The sequence below is a fragment of the Crinia signifera genome, chromosome 4 (genome assembly GCF_055691185.1).
Source record: "Crinia signifera chromosome 4, ASM5569118v1, whole genome shotgun sequence".
NCBI classification, from domain to species: Eukaryota; Metazoa; Chordata; class Amphibia; order Anura; family Myobatrachidae; genus Crinia; species Crinia signifera.
Genome location: NC_139220.1, coordinates 52429069 through 52450879, shown reverse-complemented (window position 1 = coordinate 52450879; position 21811 = coordinate 52429069). Strand labels below are relative to the sequence as shown.

Below are 21811 nucleotides of genomic sequence, written 5' to 3'. Positions count from 1 at the left end.
AGTTAATGGGTGAAACACACATTAATTGAGTCCAGAACTGCAAAAAGGGACCACTGCTGCTTTGTGCGCTCTGTTGTAATGTCTGTGCGCACACTTGTCGAGTTGTGTGCACGCGCACAGCTTAGAGGGAACACTGCTCAGCAGTAGCATTTCCCTCCTGCTATTGCTGTGAACTGCAGTGCATTAGGGCACACGCTGCCTGCATAGGGGGGCAGCACTCAGTCTTAGGGCATATGTCCTGCTTATTATCATGGGACACAGCAATTAATAATGGGCTGCAATGTGCTAGTGCACACACACACACATAGGCAGAGAGTTTGACACTTACCCACTCTGATGCGTCCACTCCAGTCTGAGCTGCTCCACCACCAAGGACACAGCTGCGCTCTCACACAGGCGCATTTCCCCCTCCCTCCTGTGAGTAGCACTATCTATCCAGGAGTGGGGGGCAGCGTGCTCCCGGTCACTGTGCAGTGCACACTCAGCAGTAAGTGACCTGGAGCGCACAGCAGCAGCAGCACCATTCACCACGACGGACCTGCTCTTTCCTCTCTCTGGCTCCTATACAGCAGGTGGGAGCGGAGGAGGGGTTGACGACCGGCGGCACTGCGCTAGAGGGCAGACGTTCTCTGGCTTGTAGGCTGCCGCGCATGCGCTTAAGAGGTGGCTTTTCTTGTTTAAAAAAAAAAAATCGAGAATAAAAGGTGAAGGCTGGCGGCGGCTGCGCGGGCCACATGAAGAGGTCTGGCGGGCCGGATTTGGCCCGCGGGCCTTGTGTTTGACACCCCTGCTCTAGAAGATAGTAGACAGGATCTGATTGGTTGCCATAGCAACATTCACATCTTAGTAAATGTCCCCCACTGAGTTCGTGTAATAATTACCTGTTTTATTGTTATTTAACCTTTCCTATTGTATATGTGTCTCGTGTGTGAGCAGTACACGGAATTACTGTTTGTTTGTATTTGTCACAGAGCTGATGAAATTGCCACTGTTCTTGATCAGAAACACTATGTAGAAGAACTTAACAGACACCTAAGGTATGCGTCATTAATACATCAATAGGAATAAGGCATTGTTGTATGTTTGCTCATTATTAATCACATCTCATTCATCTACAGTGAGGTTGCGTATTTGCTCATTTTAGTTGTAACCACTAGAGGGGGCATCAGCCTGTTTTGTACAGACTGGAAGCATGAGCAATACTATTGGGTTCCTGGCCCAGTGCACATCACATTTAAACCTGCAAGAGGAGGATGATGCTTTTACCCCTTTTCTACTGCTGCAGTAACCTTGGTTATTACGGGGTCTACCCGGGTCATGGCGCAGTGTGAAAGGGTCCTTTTAAAAAAATATCCTTTGTTGAGTGACCAGGATTGGACTGGTAAGAGTTCAGTGTAAATGACCTTACTCTGGTTATGCTTAAAAGCAGGGGTGATTTGGGGTGCGGGTGCCCCTAGGCACAATAGTAATGGCAGCGCCCCCTACCTGTCTAATTTTATTAGTGCTGCTGCAAGGGATGGTTAGTGGGTACAGGGAGAAGGATAGGGTATGTACAGAACACTGTCTGAATCCTCCTTATCGGGATGCCGGGGTCGGTGTTCTTACTGCCGGCATCCTGACTGCCTGGATATCTTATGTAATAAGGTGTGATGTATGGCCCACTTACATCAGCTGATAACATCTGTATAGATCAGATTATTATGGTGCTCATGTTGGAACACCACAAGCTGATGATATAACATATGATAACAGCAATACTAGTGTCTAATCTGACCCAGCTGCGTTTTCTGCTGTGGAATGAATGACTGTAGCAGTGCAGCCAGTTCTGCTGAAATTAATAGCAACCTTTTGTTGAGTGAGGCGCTCAGAATGTAAAGTCCTCTCATTCCGAAGATAAAACAATGCTTGTATATGGAATGTATTGACAAGTCTATTGATGATAATATTAGTAGCATAAATACAATTGGAGATCGTTAAGGGAGTTGGGCGCAAAGCAAAAAGGGTAGTATCTGTGCACCCTGGCAGAACCATGTTGCACTGGATGTCTGGGCAGGAGCAGAGCTCTCTGACAACTTTTGAACACTCTGAGCAGCACTGCAGCAGTGCGGCGTAGGGCAACGTTCCAAGACCCTGCTGGCCAGATGCAGTGGCTATGGGACAGTTATTCTGACCCCCACAGGGTCCTACACCAGGTGTGTCAGATTTATAGAGATTTGGGAGGGTCATGTCCAAACTCAAATCAAAATTGCTGTGTAACAATAAAGCCGTCCATCATATGTGGGCTACAGTCAGTGTTTACCCTGCATTCAAAAACAATAAATGCATTGTAACATAGTTCAGAAGCACATGCAGGGGGGGGGGGGGGGGGTACCCAGAAACCTCCCCAGAGAGATGAGAGGAACTGGGCACATTGTTATGGAACCCTGGACCAGTGCAGCAATTGCTGTGATTCGTGGGTTAATAGGGAGAGGTTGTGGGACGTATGAGGCAATTCCTTTAGAGCTGCTTCATTTTGGGCCCACCCCCTCCCGATAGACCCAAAAATCACAGCATTGTGGTACGCGGGGCTTAGTAATACCATGCTCTCCTCCCCATCTAGAATATATGTATAATATAATGAGGTGCTTGTCTATATTTTAGCTGCACAGTTGGAGACCTTCAATCAAAAATTGATTATCTGGAGAAGACTAATGCAAAGCTAAATGACGAGGTTTGCCAACTGTTCCTCTCCTACCTGCTTTCAGGTTATGAGTATGTTCGGTGGTCCTTCCATTTCCAAAAGTTTAACTTCTGCTTAAAGCTAGTTATAAGTTTATTTGTTAGAGGTTTAGGGGCCTGATTCGGCATTGGATGAAATGCAGTCAGTCTAGGGCAGTGGTTCTCAAACTATGGGTCCTGACCCCAAAGTGGGTCCTGACCATCTGAGCATGGGGTTGCGACTCCATGTTGCTGACCATCAAGCTGATGACTTTTCTAATCTCAGTCTGGGATTCAAGGAGTTTGAAAAATCTGTTGAATTGTCTGTTACTTCAGGCTCATCCCGTCGTTTTGTGCCTCCACAATGCTGCCAAGTACATGCTATCTGCTGAATAAACATGTGATGTGATAACCTTCTGTAGTGACTTGCTGGGGTGCTTGAATTATTTTTATTGTCTGATGGGGTCCCAGAGCAAAATAGTTTGAGGACCCCTGGTCTAGGGTATATTTGCAAGCAGGCACTGTAGAAAGCAATCTCTGGCCTGTACCATTGTAGTGTGGACTGTTGCGACCATTGACTGGTCACTCCTACAAACCTTGCCCCTTTGCTCCAGTGTTTGAGGCACCCTTTGCACTCTCTGCTTACCGGACGCAGGCACTATGACCCCTGGCGACTGTTGTCCACAGACGTGACTTCCAACCTGCATCTTCTGCGCATGTGCTATCCAATTACTGAAAGGGTTCCAATTTAAAAACTTAATTTGAAGTTTATTTTTTACAATCTACAAATGACTGAATGGACTACAAGGGTCAGACCCTGGTGCTGTTTAGAACAAATAAAAATAAAATTTGTCAAATTAAATTACTCCACTTAAATCTCCGCTGCTGCATGTGTCTAGGAGATTGCTCATTTTTTTACAATATATACTTTAAATGAAATATCCACTATTCAAGAGCATTCTTATTATAGGTATTTGGTTCTCCTTTTATTTCTCTGACCTTTCTCTCATTTAATAACAGCTTGTTGCAGCAAAGGATCGTATAGTATCACTACAGGATGAGCATAACCAGTTGTTACAAGAGAGCATACTTCTGCAGAAGAAAAGTGAAAGAAGTGTTGAGGTAAGAGGCCACGGTTGGACCATGTTTTACATTGATCTGTTTTGAAGGTCAGTTTATTCAGAGATGAAGGATAATTCTTGGGTAGGGTACAGGGAGAGGGATTGGCATAATAGGCTCACAGCAAAAGATATGTGATCTTTTTTGTAGGAAGAGACACTATGGGCCAAATGTAATAGGGTGTGATCATCAGAAAAGGAGAGATTTTGTGAGAGCTTTCCAATTTTTTTAAAGCCGCAATCAATTACATGGCAAAATCAACCTGGCTTTTCCGTGATTGCCGCTTTTAAAAAAAATAGGAGAACTCTCCTTAAATCTCTCACTTTCTGATTCTCACATCCCATTACATTTGGCTCTATACTGTATGTCAGAAATGACACAAACTTTTGTGTAACCTTTACTGGGTTAAACCCTCTTGTACTATGATGACGAAAATCCTAAATAGAAACATAGGAGTCTCAGTTGTTTATACTTTTTCACAAGACCATTTGTATTATTGGGGCAGAGGTATTAAACTTGGTGAAGAGATAACATGGAGATCATTATTTGGTGCATTATACTTAGTTTTGATATATATATATATATATATATATATATATATATACTTTTTTTTTTAAGCCAGTTAAAATGTTGTTTAGACTTTTTCACTGTCCGTTCTTTTCACTTTAATAAGCCAGGTGCAGAGGTTTTTTTTTTTTTTTTGCCACATAAACATGTATTTTAAAGTGCTCATGGTTTATGAGGTACTTGTAATAATAGCAGCACTTGATCCGTTCAGTGATGTTCTGCCATATGAATGCATACAAATGATCTCCCATATAAATGATGTTCTGCCATATGAATGATCTGCCGTATAACTGATATTCTGCTATTTGAATGCATATGAATGATCTGCCATATGAATGAAAAGTGCATAGAAATATCCACTTTTGGCGTAACAAGCAGGGACTCCCTTATATCAGTTCCGTTAGGAGCAATGTGCCATTCATTGCATTTCTGAATGACTGGTCCCTGCTCACCTGCTTACAATCTGAGGGAAAATAGGAATTTGATACATAAGTGTTACATAGCGCATACTGGTTTAGCAAGACTTCTATGGGTTAAAGTGTTTAAAGAGCTGAATGATCCAGACACACAATACTGGGAGGCAATGGAGTCATCGACCGCTGGGCTCCTGCTCCTAAGGGGGAACCTCTCCTTCCCTGAACCTCTCAGTGCATTGAAAGCCTTCGATATCGCCTCTGTGGCTGTCTCCACCTCTTAGCAGGACCATAGATGTCACAGTCATTTTATTTTAAACATAATATACATAACACACACACATGCATACATATATTTATATAAGGTGCTGTATGTATGTATGTGTGTGTGTGGGGAGGGGGGGCAACCAATATTTCTCTTGCCTCCGGGCAACTGGGACGAACTTACGCCACTGGTACAAAGTATGCTGATCGCTCTGCTAACTGGTTTATATGATCCAATCCCTGAACATGTATCCTATCAGTGTGACCCCTGTACATTAAGCTAAAAATATCTCTGTGTGAATGTTCTTCTATAGCAGGGGTGGGGAACCTTTTTTGTGCCAAGGGCCAATTGTATGGTGGAAAAATCCTTCGGGGGCCGTATGTAAAAATTTCTCTTACAAATTGTTGTGCTGCAGCTGTCCCACGCTCCGGCGGCTGCCGCTGAATAGGACTGACCGTCTCCGGCTGCTGTTAATTATGAGGAATCTCGCAAGAACTACCAACCTCTTGCAAGAAGTCCCCTGTACTTGACTCCGGGCAAAGCTGCTGGGTGGGTAGGAGGGCCACTCAGACCGGCTACGGGGGCCGCATACGGCCCCCCGGGCCTGAGGTTCCCCACCACTGTTCTATAGGATCATGAGTTCAGGCCTCTGTAATAATCTGGACATAAAATGTAACCTCCTGATCCATCCATTGCAGGAGAGTTTTAGGCTGTTTATTGTCTAACTCTCCTGCATGCGTGCCTATGCAATCATCCTGCCAATCAGCCGGTACAATGTGATTGATGCAATGATTGTAAAGGTATCTACCCAGCTTTAGTGAGAGTAATGAGTATAGAAAGAAAAGGGAGAGATATATAGCGTCGATCTAGTCGACGGATCAATGATGTCTAGATTGCATGCTCACTAAGGAAACATCGGTTCCCGTGCAAACGCAGAGTAGCTGCATACGGACCAGAATAAGGGCCATAGTTTCAGGGTCCGCCTTGCACCTCAGGCGTAACTATCTACTTATACTCCTAACTTGTGAACGCAGTGTGAAATTATTCATTTGTATTGACCGGGTTACTGCTGGTAAAATACTGATTCATATGAGTCCAAACATGGACTCCTATTATATAAGATATTATATTGTAATGCGCATGCTCAGTCTTCTGTAGTACACCACTCAAAGCACATGCATTTGTTCATTTCGTATACACGCAATTGCTGAAGAATGCCATAATGTTTTTTTACTTTTTTTTAATACTATTTTGAATTTGACAGCCTTGGTATAAGTGGCCAACATGCTGGGGCTGTTTGTTAGGAATATTTGTGGCCTTATGTTTTCTAGATAAAAGTTTGAAGGTTATATTAGTGTTAATATTTATTGATGACAGGTAAATATGCAAGATACAAAAGTTGAATTAGAAACTTATAAACAGACCCGCCAAGGACTGGACGAGATGTATAATGAAACCTGGAAGCAGCTAAGAGCAGAAAAACAAGCTCGACTGGTAAGGTCCAAATATCGCTTCCAACTGTTTTTGTTTATTTAATACCGATACCAATACAATAGAAGAGAATGTGGAGGTTTCATTGTAGCCTGACCTATAGTCATGTAGGTTTGTGTTTTAGATGAAGCTGTTTTAGATGTGCAAATTCAAATATGCTGCGCTTGGATGCTGGAGGCATCTTTGCACATGAACCACACTGTTGGTGAAAGCTCAGAGAGCCTGAAACATAATGAAAAATATGTTGTCAAATTAGCTTGTAAAGAAAAATGGAGATCTATCATGCCACGGAGAGAAGTGTAACGTTACCCAAAGCAACCAATCGGTTTCTTCCTGACATTTATCTAACACTGGGGCAGATGTATTAAGCCTGGAGAAGAGATAGACTGGAGATAAAGTGAAAGGAGATAAAGCACCAGCCAATGAACTGTGTTTGAGAATGACCGTTGGGAGTTGATTGGCTGGTGCTTTGTCTCCTTTCACTTTATCTCCAGTTTATCTCTTCTCCAGGCTTAATACATCTGGCCCCACTGTCTATTAAATGACAGTTATAAATTGATTGGTTGCTTTGTGTAATTTATTCACTTTTATCTCTTTTCAAGGCTTGATATTACCCCTCAAAAGCACTTGGCATACATTAGGGGGGGATGTATCAAGCAGTTTAGCTAAAAATCTGCCACAGCGAACCCGCTTCTACCTATTCATTTATAGAATGTACTTGATAAATGCTATCTTATGGCTGATTGGCTGTTATGGGCAACCTCATCACTCTTAACAGAGCTTTATAGATCTCCCCCATATAATTTGTAGATTTTCTCTTTATTTTAATATTAATGATTGATGATGGCGCTGGTGGGGGTTTGCGCAACTATACGCACGTGTAAACCCCTGGAGCGAACGTCTTTTGGTGAGTATCACACTCGTTGGGGTGTTCGCTCATTGAGGGGCAGATGCAGAAGACCGCCCACTGTGCGTGCCCCAAAAACAGTGGTTGCACCCATAGTAGCGCCTCCAATTCGGCGGAAAGCGGCCATCTGAAAAATATAGACTTACTTTTCGGACCGAAGGCTGGAAAAATCATTCGATGGTGAGCAACCATCGAATTATTATTTCCTCCGTGCGTCCACATGAGAGCGGAGGTGTAAGCGTACATATACACTAGTGCAGGGATTTTCTCAGCAAGGTTTGTTGACATCCAGGAGTGTTAACATCCAGTACATTAGGCTGACAACCAATATGTTGACTTTTACTTGGGTCAACCTGGTTAAAATGTCCAGGGTGTCCACATGTTATCATGGCGATTATATCATTTTTTGCTTATTTTAGCCTAACCCTAAAAATCAACATACAAAGAAAACCATTCAACTTTCTGGTGCTTATGTGGTCAATTGTAAATGTTGACATATTAACCGTATCAACCTAATTATATCGGTTGTCTCCCTTACATCCATGTCAAGATTCAGAATCTGTTGACAGTCTAAATTTCGACCAGATGATACCCACTAGATTTATAGTTCACAAATACAGATGGAATGAGTATGGTCCTTCTGCTGTGTAATGTGGCTGAAGTAGGAGAAGGAACATATATACACACATACATTACATCTGCAATAGTTTGCAAGCAAATGTGGAAATTGTAATGTTGCTATATATGGTTTAAGGATATTAATGATTAAATATAATCATCATAGGAACTTGAAAAAGAGCTAGAACTGCAGCTTAGCCTGAAGACTGAAATGGAAATGGCGATGAAACTTCTTGAAAAGGATGTCCACGAAAAGCAGGATACGCTAGTCATTCTGCGGAAACAGCTGGATGACGTCAAATCTATTAATCTTCAAATGTGCCAAAAAGTTAAGGTAATGAATTGTCCTGTCTTCTGCAAAAAGCATGATAATACATTACATGCTCACAGAGTATCTCTTCATACGTCTCCCCCATGACAAACAAGGGGGGAGATGTAAGAAGATGTGGTAAGGGCACCGCTCTTTGACACTCCACTGAACCTCTGTATGTATGAAGGCACTGTAGTGTAAGATCCCTTTTCTCTGTTATCTGCAAACGTAATGATTTTGCCATCAACGTACTATTATATTTCAACAGAATATCATTTAGATGTATTAACCCCTTCAGTGGCACTCACACAAATTTTCTGGGTTATGCTTGGAAGTGCCACTGCCTGCGCTCCCTCCCGCTCGGCAGCGCCGCTGAACTGAGCACTGGGATCAGCGCCGTGCTCAGCTTCAGCGGCTGCCCGGCTCCAGCTACCTGGCCCTGCTTCCTTCCCTAGCTGTGTGCGGTGTGACCTTGTAAAATCACACCGCACACACCCAGGTTGCCGGGAGCAGGGCTGGGCAGCTCTCCCCAGAAAAACTTGGTAGTGGGTAGTGCTTCCTAAAAAAAAACAAAAAAAAAAAAACACCACTGCCCTTTTGCAGTTGATGGGGTTTTTTGACACCGTTGCAAGATTATCTACCGCTATGTGCTCTAACCTATGGTGGCTGCTGGCGGTTTGTCTGCACACATGGGAGATATTGTAATGATAACGAGATATTGCGCATACCCAGTGGGGACAGCTGGGGAGTATGACTAGCGTGTCAGCACTAGGCTCCTCCTCTCTGGTGGCAAAGGCATTGACACATCTCTGAGGTACTGCTTCATGCTTCACCTTGATAAGTACCGCCATTGTCATACCTCCGACCTTCGCCCGGGTGAGAAGAGGGACAGCTGCGCCTGCCAAAAACACCTAATGGTAATTTTAGTTGATTTAAACCTTAACCTTTTTTTTGTTTGTTTTTTTGAAGGAAGCAGAAATTGCCTTACAGAAGAAGACGGAGATCGTGTCTGTCCTACAAGCTAAGTCAGATCAGATGGATTCTGTAACAAAACTACACGAGCAAAGGTGGGGCTTTTAAAGGATCACATGTAAATTAATTACATGCGCACAATGTGTGAAAAGCATAAACATGCACCTGCATAAAGTAATATGTTGTTCATTATGCTGCTTTACATAGAATGTGTATCCTCTTTGCATAGGTCAATGGCTTAGCAGAGGACACGCAAAACATCATAATCTGAAGATAACTGTTTAACTGTATATATACTTTATGCGTTGTACATTTTATTTGTAAAATGTTAGTATTTATAAGTAAATATATAGTAATACTTGTCGTAGAGCTTACAATTCGCTTCAGAAATAAAACCGTCAGATTTCGCACCAACAAGTACATCACTGATGGTATTAAGATGAAAGCACATAAACTGATGTTCCTACAGGGTTATGTGGATCCCTAAATCTATATAAAAGGCTAACTACTCCTCACCCATATGAGGTGAAGTACCGCCACTGACCACTAGAGGCCACTTGACAGACCAAATGACTCCTTTGTTTGCTGTTAAAATATGTCATAACAGAAAGTAAAAGCAATTTTTGCAGAGACACTGGTTTGTTTCAAACTTTCTGGGTATAGAAAGTGGGAGCTGTGAAGACAGAAATTGGAGGTAGGCGCAGATAGGGATGGGGTGGAGAGTTTGTGGCCCAAAAACTGTCACTGATCAAAGTGAAAATAAAAACTGTCACAGCTCGAAGTGAAAGTACATTGCAGAAGCCGCCATTTTGATGGGCTTTTAACTAGTTATATATAAAACCAAAATGGAGAGCTCATAGTACAGTATGTTCTCTGATACATATCAGAGAAGCATAGGAAGCTTATTAACATTAAAGAAAAATGTTCAGGCCTTAGAGAGCGAGAAAGTGGAGAAGTTGCCCAAAGTAACCAATCAGCTTCTGTCGTTTATTTAGCAGTCTATTCATGACAGTTGGAAGCTGATTGGTTGCTTTGGGAACCTTCTTTATCTCTCTCTCCAAGGCTTAATACATCTCCCCTACAATAAAAAAACAAAGCATGCTGACTAGGGATGACAATCCCGGGGCATTTTTTCAATCCCAGGATTTGGGCATCCCTAATAATAAAAAATGCCCTGGCCGCCCACTATTTACTTACAGTGGGAGCCGGGTATGCTGAGTGGGTGGGCGGGAGGGCTGCTGGCTGGGTTGCCGGCGGGCTTATACGGCGGGGTGGCCAGGAGCCGGGAAGGTTGGGTGGGCTGTGCCCTGCGCAGCGTGACCTCTGACCTCGTCACGCTGCACAGTACAGCACTGCAGGCCATGGGAGAAGCCGGGCAGCGTCTGAGCGAGTGCTCAGACGCTGCCCGGAATTAGATTGCGCAGTCTAATACCGAAATCCCGGGATTGAAATTTCGGCGTTTTGGGGCCAAATCCCTTGATCCCGCCGATCCCGGGATTGGCCACCGTAATGCTGACCAATCACAAATCTCTGTATTCATTTGTAAAAAAAATACTTGCATGTGGAAGTACAGTAATTCAAATAAACCCAAACTGTGCCGTGTACTTGTGTTATTACCCCTTTGCTGTATGCACTGGGGAGGTTCCTAGGTTGAGTAGATATTTTATCATAAAGAAGGCACGCTTGCTGAGAGAAACAGTAGGACAGTGAAATAAAAGGACAGTATATATTTGGAGTGTAGGAAGTCCACATTGGAGCAGTATTTTGCCTGATTCTGAGGTAGGAGTAAAGCAAAAAATGAGTAACTGCACACCCCAACGACCCATGTAATGCAAGGGGTGCAAAGCCGAGATGTGATTTTGGTTCTAAATCATCGTCATGCAACCTGGATATGGTTTTGTCCCTATAGCAGTGGTTACCAAACTGTGTGGGACACTTGCAGAGGTGCCTTGGTTGGTGGTCCAGAAGTAATTAAAATTGGTCTGTATAATGGGTAAAACTAGTGCTTGTGGCTTCCCACTATACAATATGTGGATAAATAGTAGCAAATTATGTCTCTCGCCACATAACTAACCCTGAGGATGACATATAAACACAATTTACTTCATTTAATAAGTTTTCCTACATTTTTCAATAAGAAACGTTTGGCCTAGGGGTGCCGTGAAACAAATTCTGGATCTCTACGGCGCCATGGTTCAAAAAAGTTTGAGAACCACTGCCCTATAGTAGTATTAACACAACGGCATTCATTTCCACCTCCTCATACAAATGGCACCTGAAATCACAATCTACAAACCCCCAGATTTGGTTTTTATAATCAGATTTGCAAATTTGAGGGAACATACTACTTACAACATACAAAAAGTGATCCAAGCTGGGATCGTGCAAGTTCGGCTGCATTTTAATTTTAACAGCTCATCTCTAAGGGAAGTACATACATTGTTTTGCATGCAAGGTAAATACTGGCTGCTTTTGCATGCAGCCCACAAACAGCTTTATGTTTACATTTCAACTTAGATTTCAGTTATACAGACCCCTCCCACATCTAAATCGCTCTGCATTTTGTACAACTCCGCCACCTGCAGCGCGACATGGTTTTACCAAGGCGCACAGTTACTGGCTCTTTCTTGCTTCAGTCCCAACTTAGAATCAGGCCCCCGTCCATTACATACTGTACATAACTGTGGACTGAGTCCTGCTCTAATATAGAGGGCTGTCCTTGTTCTACAACAGTGGTTCTCTACCTGGGTCCGCAGGACTCCCCAGCAGTGCACGTTTTCCAGGTCTCCACACAGAATCGCAGGTAAAATAATTAGCTCCACATGTGATCTTTTAAAATGCATCAGTGATTAATGAGTGCACCTGCTGGGTGACCTGAAAAACGTGCACTGTTGGGCGGTCCTGAGGACCAAAGTTGAGAACCACTGTTCTAGAAGATACTTTGTTGCCTGAAAATGACCTGGTAAGTGGTATCATTAGAACCGCCGTTTGTATGAAAATATACTAGTATAGAAAAGATGAGTGTTGGTTGTTGCTTTGTAACAAAATCTACATTTATTTCTCAGACTTCAGAAATCAGAAAAGGCCAGACAAGTATCTGAAGAAAACTTTGTGAAAATGCAGAAGGAATATGATGCCAAAACGGAAATATTGCAGCAACAAGTGGAAAAACTGAGTAAACAAAAGTAAGAAAGTGACGCGAGAGTCTGACAAATAGCGCACAATGTCGTGTAAGTGCTTTTGGACATGTGCATGGGGAGATGTATCAATTGATGGAAAGAGAATACAACCAGTCAGCGTCTGTCATATATGAACGGTTAGATGCTGATTGGTTGGTACTTCCTCTCTCTAAACCTTAAAACATCTTCTCCAAAGTGAGGACCATAAATAAATTGGACCTTATTCAGCTTGGTTCGCTGAGCAGCGGTCTTTCGCTGCTTACCATGTGGACTAACGCTGGGCGTATGAACGCCCACCCCGCGAATCCTCTCGGAAGCATGCGCATGGATGTGTACACTGACATCCATTTGCATGCGAGCATACGGGGGGGGGGAATCATTCGATGGTCACGACCATCAAATGATTTTTTCCCCCCTTTGCAAAGAAAAGTCAGTCTATATTCACTTGTATTTGGTTCGGTAATGTTTGAGAATGGGACGGGTGCTGACGTCACATTCCCATAGGAACACCTATCGTTTTCCTGTGCGCATCCCACCGTTTTTGTGGGCACGGGCAGGAAAAGTTGGGCGTCCCCATGCACCAGCCCCTGTCCGCCCCGATGTCTGCAAACGCTTCTACAACTGTGACAGTCGCCGAAGGCATTTGCACAGTGGCCCTGCACATGCCTATATTCTCCTATACGCATGCGCAGAGCCAAACCATCAATCCCTAGAGCGAGTACGCTGGGGATAGATCGTTACTGAATCAGGCCCATTGAGTGAAGTAGTAACTTAAAAGCCGTGATAAATAAAATAGTCATGCAACATAATTCCTATTTAATGTGTGTAAACATTATATCCTCATTACTCAAAAATCCATTCCTGGTACTTGCAAAGGATGGAGTCCATAGGGGGTATTCAATCTGTGCCAACACGCAGCCTACCATGTCTGTAGCAAAGCTGTACGTGTATGGAGAAGAAAGGGCCCAACTCCCAAGAGCTTACATTCTAAAAGTGAAAGGGCTGCAATGGAGGGGGTAATAGGGCGATGCATTGGTCTGTGGATGTAGATATTTAATACCGGATCAGGCAGACAAGAGTAAATACATGGATGTTTGCCGCAATGGAGGTGGGGGGGATTAATAAAACGGGCTACAGCAGGGATGGGGAACCTTTGGCTCCCAGCTGTTGTTGAACTAACATCCTAGCATGCCCTGTAACAGTTTTAGCATGGTTAAATAGCAAAACTATAGCAGGGCATGCTGGGATGTGTAGATCAACAACTGCTGGGAGCCTAGACTACAGCCACAACTGGCCCCACCTCCTAGTATTGTCTGATGATATCACATCTTTCAGTACAGTCCTGGTTTTGGAGGAGACCCCCCCCCCCCCCTTTCCCCCACCTATGATCAGGGCGTTTTGGTTAGGAGGTGTCCCATTGCCAACAAGGAGGCAATGCCCTCATTGCATATGGCACCCACTGGGCACATGACCATGCCACCTGTATGCCATGGGCAAGCCCTCCATGCCCTGTATGTCGCATACGTCATTACACTGAGGACACTGCACAGCATATTGCACACCTTACCACTCACTATACACCTGTCAATCCTTTTTTCTGTAACACATTGACATTACATGTTGTGCAGTAAGGAGCACTGTTGTGCACTTACAAGAATAATTAGCAATTACCTTTTACCTAAGAGTTAATAACTGCCAACGTAATCCCTGCATTGGCGCTCTCATAGACAGGCCCTCAGTTGCTTTAATACAATGGAATTACTGGTAATAATGATATGCATTGGCTTTGTCAATAGTTACCAGTAAAATTCCCGGTGTGGTAAGTAAGAATTTATTATACTTGCTTTGAGTGTGATTAGATAAAATGGAGATTCCACATTCTCATGGGGCCACAGTACTTGGCAACGGTGAATGTGAAATGCAAGAACTTTTCCACTGATGGCAGTAAAGGTTTGCACTGCTGGCTTTTGTTAGACTATGTTAGACTTTTGTTAAACTACAAGTCCCATCATGCCTTGCCACAGTTTTGCTATTAGGGAATGCTAAAACTATGGCAAGGCATGCTGGGATGTGTAGTTTCACAACAGCTGGAGGGCCACAGTTTGGACATGCCTGCTGTAGTCTCTAGGCAGGTTCAGGTTGGTTTGCAAAACTCCTTCTTTAATGGACAAAACCATGCTGCACTGCAGTTGGGGCAGATTTAACAGGTGCAGAGAGAATTACATTTGGGTGGGGTGTGTTCAAGCTGAAATCTAAATGGCAGTGTAAGAATAAAGCAGCCAGTATTTACTCTGCACAGAAACAAAATAACTCCCCCTGAAATCGAACTCTCTCTGCACATGTTACATCTGCCCCACCTGCAGTGCACATGGTTTTGTCCATGATAAAAGGAGTTTGCTTTTGCAAATCAACCAGAATCAGGCCCTTAATTTAGCAGCTCAGTATAACAAAAGAAGGTACTTGTTTCCTAGCACGGCGCCCGTCGTAGTTGATCGCATACCTTAACTTAAGGTATGCAATGGACACGACGGACACGATTTTAGGGCTATTTTTAGCCTTTTCCCGGACAATGAAAAAATCGCGTCCATCGCATGCTTTAAGTTAAGGTCCCGATGCGATCTACGCCATTTAACATTGAATGCATTGTATTCAATGTTAAATTTATATGTAAAATCGGGTCCATTGTATCTGCGACCGATGCTATGGACCAGATTTTACATAGGGAACAATGTTAAATGGGCCAATGGACCTGATTTTTCATTGTATACCAACCCTGATGGGTATTTTACATGACAAATGCCCCCCCATTGTTGACGCTACCCCACGATGAACGCCAAGCCGAAGCGTGGCAAGCGCTGCGAGCCCACGAGGGGCGGTGGTACGCGTTCTACGACCTTTTCATACCCCCACTATCCACGTCGGCGTGGAGTTGATTTTATATAGTGTGGTGAGCGCAGCGAGCCACCGAGCGCACGCGTAATACCTGTGAAGTTATGCGCATCCCCTCGCGGGGCTCGCCACGCTTCGGGCTGGGTGGCTCGCTGCGCTCGCCAATCTATATACAATCAACTCCACGCCGCCGTGGATAGTGGGGGTATGAAAAGGTTGGAGGACACGTACCGCCGTCCCTCGCGGGCTCGCCACGCTTCGGATTGGCGTTCATCATGGGGTGGCGTTAACAATGGGGGGCATTTGACCCATCAGGGTGGGGATACAATGAAAATTGGGGTCTGGGGGGCATTTAACATTGGGGCCAATGTAAAATCGGGTCTCAGGGACCCTTTTACATTGATTCCAAAGTAAAAATCGCGTCCATCGCATGCAATTTGGTTGCATGCGATGGATGCAATTTTTTTGGGTCCCGATGGATACAATTTTTATCGCTGGCGCCGTGCTAGGAAACAAGTACCCAAAATCATCTGTATTGTAGAATCCCATTGTAACTTCCAGATCAGTCTTGGTACAGCGAATCACAGCTCCAAACAAATAGGCATAAAAAGAAAACCGAAATATATATAGTCTAATTCATCTTTGCAAAGGTATACATAACACCACTCCATTGCAGAGTAGATTTCATACCCAACTCACACTTCGAGGGGAATAATCTGTGCACATAAAGGTTTCTTTACCTCTGCATGGGCCACCCAAACAGGACAGGTTTTCTAGATAACCCATCCTGTTTGGGTTCCTGAGGATGGAGTTTAAGATCCTATGAATCTAGTGAAGGAAGGGGACAAAATATCTAACCCTATATGTGAAAAGTTCAAGATACCCTCCTTTCAGAGGAAAGACACTGCACGGTGTCCTAAAGAAGTTGCTACGGGACCATCTCATCCTTTGGCGATGTGAGTGCGGTATGCCATTTACAACTTCCTTCTGGTCTTTTCCCCCACATGTGGTGGTCCATACAGAGATAAAGATACCTTTATGTGCACAGATTATTCCACTCAATGGGGTCGATCCTATTAAATGTAAATGGTGCGAGGTTGTGCTCCAAAGGCGTTTAAACACCGTCAATGGCACCGATCTCTCCCCCTCACTACCCTATGGGGCAGCGTGTACTTTTCTGCGAATTACGGCTGCAGTAAAGTGCTGCCGTGATGATTCGCACCCGCCTCGCTACTAATAGGATCGACCCCAAATCTATTCTGCAGCGGAGTGGTATTCTGTATATCTTTTCCAAAGACATATTGCACTATATATGTTTGTTTTCCTTTTAGATTATTTTGGTTTTCTAGCTGTCATTTGCTATCCCAGCACTAATTTGGAAATGACAAGAGGATTCTACAATATAGTCTATTTGGCTGTTTGAGCTTAGCGCCAACACCTAAGTTATTCTTTTGTTTTACTTTGTTGATAGGATTTTAGTGGTTCTTCCTTATAGGTGAGGCTACAAGAGCACCTCTGCGCCGTGCAACATTCTGCACTTTTTCGAATTAACGTAGCAACTAGTCATAGGAATCTGATAATACTGATTGTATGTTACAAAGACAAAACTAGGACACTAGGTGACTGTGTTATTATGCATTTCATTATATAGCTCCAGTTTAGAGCAGGAACTAAAGTCTGAGAGAGAACAACAGAAAACTCTCCAACAGGAACTTCACAAAGAGAAAGACACCAACAGATCTCAGCACAGCAGACTGCAGCAGTATTCCCAGTTACAGAAGGTACGTGGCACAGCTTCATCTGCTTTACTATGGTTAGAAACAAGTACACGGCCTGATTGGGAAGATTACAGAACAGCCGTTAATGGGTTCCAGGTTCCCCGCCCCTCTCTGTGCAGCGAGTTTAACGGAGCTATGTCCGGTCACTAGGATTTCGGGCTGCTACTAGGTACAGGGAACGACCGTATGGACTGACTGATAGCAGCAGCAGTTGGCATTTGCTTTGGGTGTGGATTATTAGGTTAACAGTCAATACACCGACCGCTATTCGTCGACAGGCAATATGTTGACATATAAAAAAGGTAGACATGGTTGACATTGACAAAAGGTCGAACCAAGTAAAATGTCGCCATTGGACATGGTCAACACAGGAAAAGGTCGACACACGTTTTTTTGCATTTGTGGTGTCTATGTCGTCATCTGTCAACATGGACACTGTATGAGTGTGCCGCCTTACCTAGCATGGCTCACTATGCTTTGGGCACGGTGCCTCGCTGTGCCCGACACACTATTATATTCTCCCTCTATGCCCACTGCGGATTGTGAAGTAAGAACAAGTCGGTTTTTCAAATGTTGACCTTTTCATGTGTTGACCATTAGCATTTTGACATTTTGCTTGTATCGACCTTTTGTCAATGTCGACTTATTGCATGTCAACCTTTTTCATGTGTCAACGTATTGCATGTTGCCCAATGGTGATTGACATATTCACTGTTGACCTTTCAACTGGTACCAGTTGGCTTCAAGTCCTCCCCACTCTACGTGAACAGTGCTGCCTGTAATGGGGGGGGGGGGGGGGGGGGAGGGAGGATTCCAACCCCAGGCCCCTCCAACAAGCACAGGTCCGGGTAAGGTGCGCCTCCCCCAGCATCAATCCTTAAATAACAGGGGCCTGTGTGTTGGTGGACCCCTGAATCTACCACTGCAATCAACCCTCAGTCATACACTGAACAGCATCTACTAGTAATGTCATCAATTGTTTTTGTGCTGTTGGGTGCGAGTGCTGCGGGCACCCAAGCTTACCGTGGCTGTCGTGCCTAAATGTGCCAGGATTAACCACATTAAGTGGCAAAACTTATACCGGAAGCTAAATACCGGATGTGTGTCTAACTTTAGATTTCTGCTCTCACCTCGGGAGGCTACAAGCTGAGATCTGCAATAAGTACTGGACGCTCCCGGCACTCGCCCCAGGTGGCACAGATAATTTCTTAGCTTTGCTCATTTATTGAACTCCTCAGTCTCATCTTGTTCCCAGTTGTAAGGAGTAATGGAATATGCTGGCAATTTATAAAATGATGGTAATATATGTTTGCTGAGTATTACCATCTCTGGCTTGTCAGACAAATATAGTTTTTTTTTATCATTTATATTTGTATTTGCTTTTTATATGGACCAGATGTATCAAGCTTCAAAAAGTGATAAAGTGGAGAGTGAAAAACAGCCAGCCAATCAGCTCCTACCTGTTATTTTCAAACACAGCCTGTGACATTACAGGTAGGAGCTGATTGGCTGGCTGTTTATCCCTCTCCATTTTATCACTTTTGAAGCTTGATACATCTGGCCCATAGTCTGCAGGGCTGTACTTGTTTGTTTGGTTTATAGATTAATGCTCTTTCATTATTCTCCCAACTATAGGATTTTGATAAATTACTTCTGGAGAAGAAACATTTGGAGAATCTGTGTGATGAGCAGGAACAGGCCCTGCAGGAAATGGGCCTGCACCTCAGCCAGTAGGTGCCCGTTACGGCTTGTATGCACGGTTTCATCTCTTCTTGTTAAATGTAAAAGGAGGTATTTAGGGTCATATTCCGTATTATTGTCACGAATATTATTGTGCAACATCGATGCAATTTTGTTTTTAACTCAATACTTATCCCAGCTATTGATCAATATACTTTGTGGGGACTGCAGTTGCAGTAACATTTTGTTCCTGTGAAGTTCTAGGCTGCTTTGCTCAGAAGTCCGCTGCTAACTGACTTGGTACTTCCTGGGTTTGAAAACATGACACATAGGAGCTGATTGGCTGGTTGTTTATCACTCTCTAATGTATCACTTTTGAAAGCTTGATACATCTGGCCCTTAGAAACAGCACCTATGTGTCTGCAAATGTAGATGGCAGCTTCTGTTTGTGTGTAGTATTATCACAGCTTTCCATTTGAGGATATAGGAAGATTAGGGCGTTAATCGCTTAATGCGAGTACAAAAAAGTTGGACAAGGGATTAACGTGGGATTCAATTTATGAATAGTATATATTTACTGAGACCCCACAAAGACAGAATCCATGTCCACTCTCACTCCTTTTAATTGCGGATATTCAGGAAGTTAATAATATTTTAGGAGAAAAATTAAAAAGGGTACTTGTTTCCTAGCACGGGTCCCATCGCATACCTTAAGTTAAGGTATGCGATGGGACCCGACCGACCCGATTTCAGGCTTTTTTACAGGTTTCCCGACAATTGTAAAATCGGGTCCATTACATGCCATTATAATGGCATGCGATGTGACCGACCCGATTTTACATTGTATGCATTGTATGTAAAATTCCTATGTAAAATCGGGTCCATTGTATGTATGTATGTATGTATGTATTGTATGTGCGATGGACCCGATTTTACATAGGAACCAATGTTAAATGGCCCACCATACCCGATTTTTTATTGTATACCCACCCTGATGGGTAATTTGTATGTCAAATGCCCCCCACCCCCCCCATTGTTAACGCCACCCCACGATGAACGCCAACCCGAAGCGTGGCGGTACGCGTCCTACGACCTTTTCATACCCCCACTATGCACGTCGGCGTGGAGTTGATTTTATATAGTGTGGCGAGCGCGAAGCGTGGCGAGCAGACGCGTAATACCTGTGAAGTAATGTGCGTCCCCTCGCGGGGTGCGCTGCGCTCGCTACAGTGTCCTTGTCGACATTTTTCAACTTCAACCTTTTTTATATGTTGACCTTTGCCTTGTCAAGCAATGTGGTCGACCTAATTAACGTTTACAAACGGATCCACACCCAGTAGGTTGGCCTTTGCTCACCAGCAATATAGATGGCTTCTGAAAGTAATTGTGGGGCACTTATGTCACAACCTGTATCTGGGATAGTATCTTTCCTGTATCTGGGATAGTAGCTTTCCTGTATCTGGGAGAGTTTACAGATGTTTTTGTATTTGTACCAGTAGAAACACTCATCTAAAATTCTAATATTCTGCAGGTCAAAATTAAAAATGGAAGATATTAAAGAAGTCAACAAAGCACTTAAGGTAAGGAGTATAACAGCCACCCAAACATGTATCCTCTCTGATGACTTTACAGTGAGATGAGGAAAGTCTTCCCAATTTGTCAGAAAGCAGAGAGCGACAAAGTACTAGCCAATCCGCTCCTGTCTTTAGTTAAGACACAGCTAGTAACAGGGCCGTTTGATGCTGATTGGCTGGTACTTTATGACGCCCTCCTTTGTAACTGTCCTATATTTGATAAATCCGGCTGGTGTACACTGATGAAGAGAAGTATAATCAAATGAAGTTTATGGATAGGGATGTGCACAATGAACCATCATTATATGTATTATTTCCTGTGTACACAATGTGGTACCATCTATGGCCCAGCTGCATCTAGTATATATCCTGTTTGAGACCATATCAACCTCAGGGATTTATTTATTTACTTTAAGGGTCATTCGTGGCTGAAGGATGATGAAGCTCGTGGCTGCAAACAGTGTAACAAAGAATTCTCCATCTCCAGGCGAAAGGTAAATATATATATTGGGCTGTGTCTCCTGGATTTGCTGCTTAAAGCATACAGGCAGACTCGCTGGATTCAGGTCTCTGTGCCTTAGTTTTACTGGCTTCTATATGGGGTTCTATAGCTCAAACCGTACTGTAGCCATTGAGCAGAAATGTATTTAGGGATAGATTTCAAATCAGAATCTGCTTTATTGGCCAGGTATACTTTTGTATGTAGGAATTAGATTTGGATTGCGGTGCAACAGCCGGTTAGGTAACAGGTAAAGAGTGACAGTACAGATATACATAACACATACAGGTATACGCTAGATGTACCCTTGGGATTATAGCTGCAGGGAACGTATATTCACTGAGCTGCACAGCGCCTAGGCAGCCATCAGCGGCGCCACTGGTCATTGCAGCAGCCAGGTAGGCAACAGTACAAGCAGAGACAGTACCGTTATCACACAGGGAACGTATACCTGCCGAGCTGAACAATGCCTAGGCAGCCATCAGCGGTACCACTGGTCATTGCAGCAGCCAGGTAGGTAACAGATAAGCAGAGACAGCACTGTTATCACACAGGGAACGTATACCCGCCGAGCTGAACAACGTCTAGGCAGCCATCAGCGGTACCACTGGTCATTGCAGCAGCCAGGTAGGCAACAGTACAAGCAGAGACAGTACAGTTATCACACAGGGAACATATACCTGCCAAGCTGAACAATGCCTAGGCAGCCATCAGTGGTACCACTGGTTGTTGCAGCAGCCAGGTAGGTAACAGATAAGCAGAGACAGCACTGTTATCACACAGGGAACGTATACCTGCCGAGATGAACAACGTCTAGGCAGCCATCAGCGGTACCACTGGTCATTGCAGCAGC

At 43.9% G+C, this 21811-nt stretch overlaps 1 protein-coding gene across 2 annotated transcripts in view; it reads left to right on the top strand.

Annotated features, from left to right (window-relative positions):
* Positions 1-21811, top strand: part of LOC146074052 (RUN and FYVE domain-containing protein 1-like) — a 37880-nt gene that overhangs the window by 13045 nt on the left and 3024 nt on the right. For both annotated transcript variants that reach the window (XM_083181760.1, XM_083181761.1), the window contains exons 7-17: positions 972-1037; positions 2641-2710; positions 3718-3819; positions 6439-6555; positions 8244-8411; positions 9357-9454; positions 12425-12544; positions 17079-17208; positions 18841-18935; positions 20417-20465; positions 20876-20953. In XM_083181760.1, coding sequence (XP_083037886.1) covers positions 972-1037; positions 2641-2710; positions 3718-3819; positions 6439-6555; positions 8244-8411; positions 9357-9454; positions 12425-12544; positions 17079-17208; positions 18841-18935; positions 20417-20465; positions 20876-20953 — 1093 coding nt within the window. The remainder of the gene's footprint in view (positions 1-971; positions 1038-2640; positions 2711-3717; positions 3820-6438; positions 6556-8243; positions 8412-9356; positions 9455-12424; positions 12545-17078; positions 17209-18840; positions 18936-20416; positions 20466-20875; positions 20954-21811) is intronic.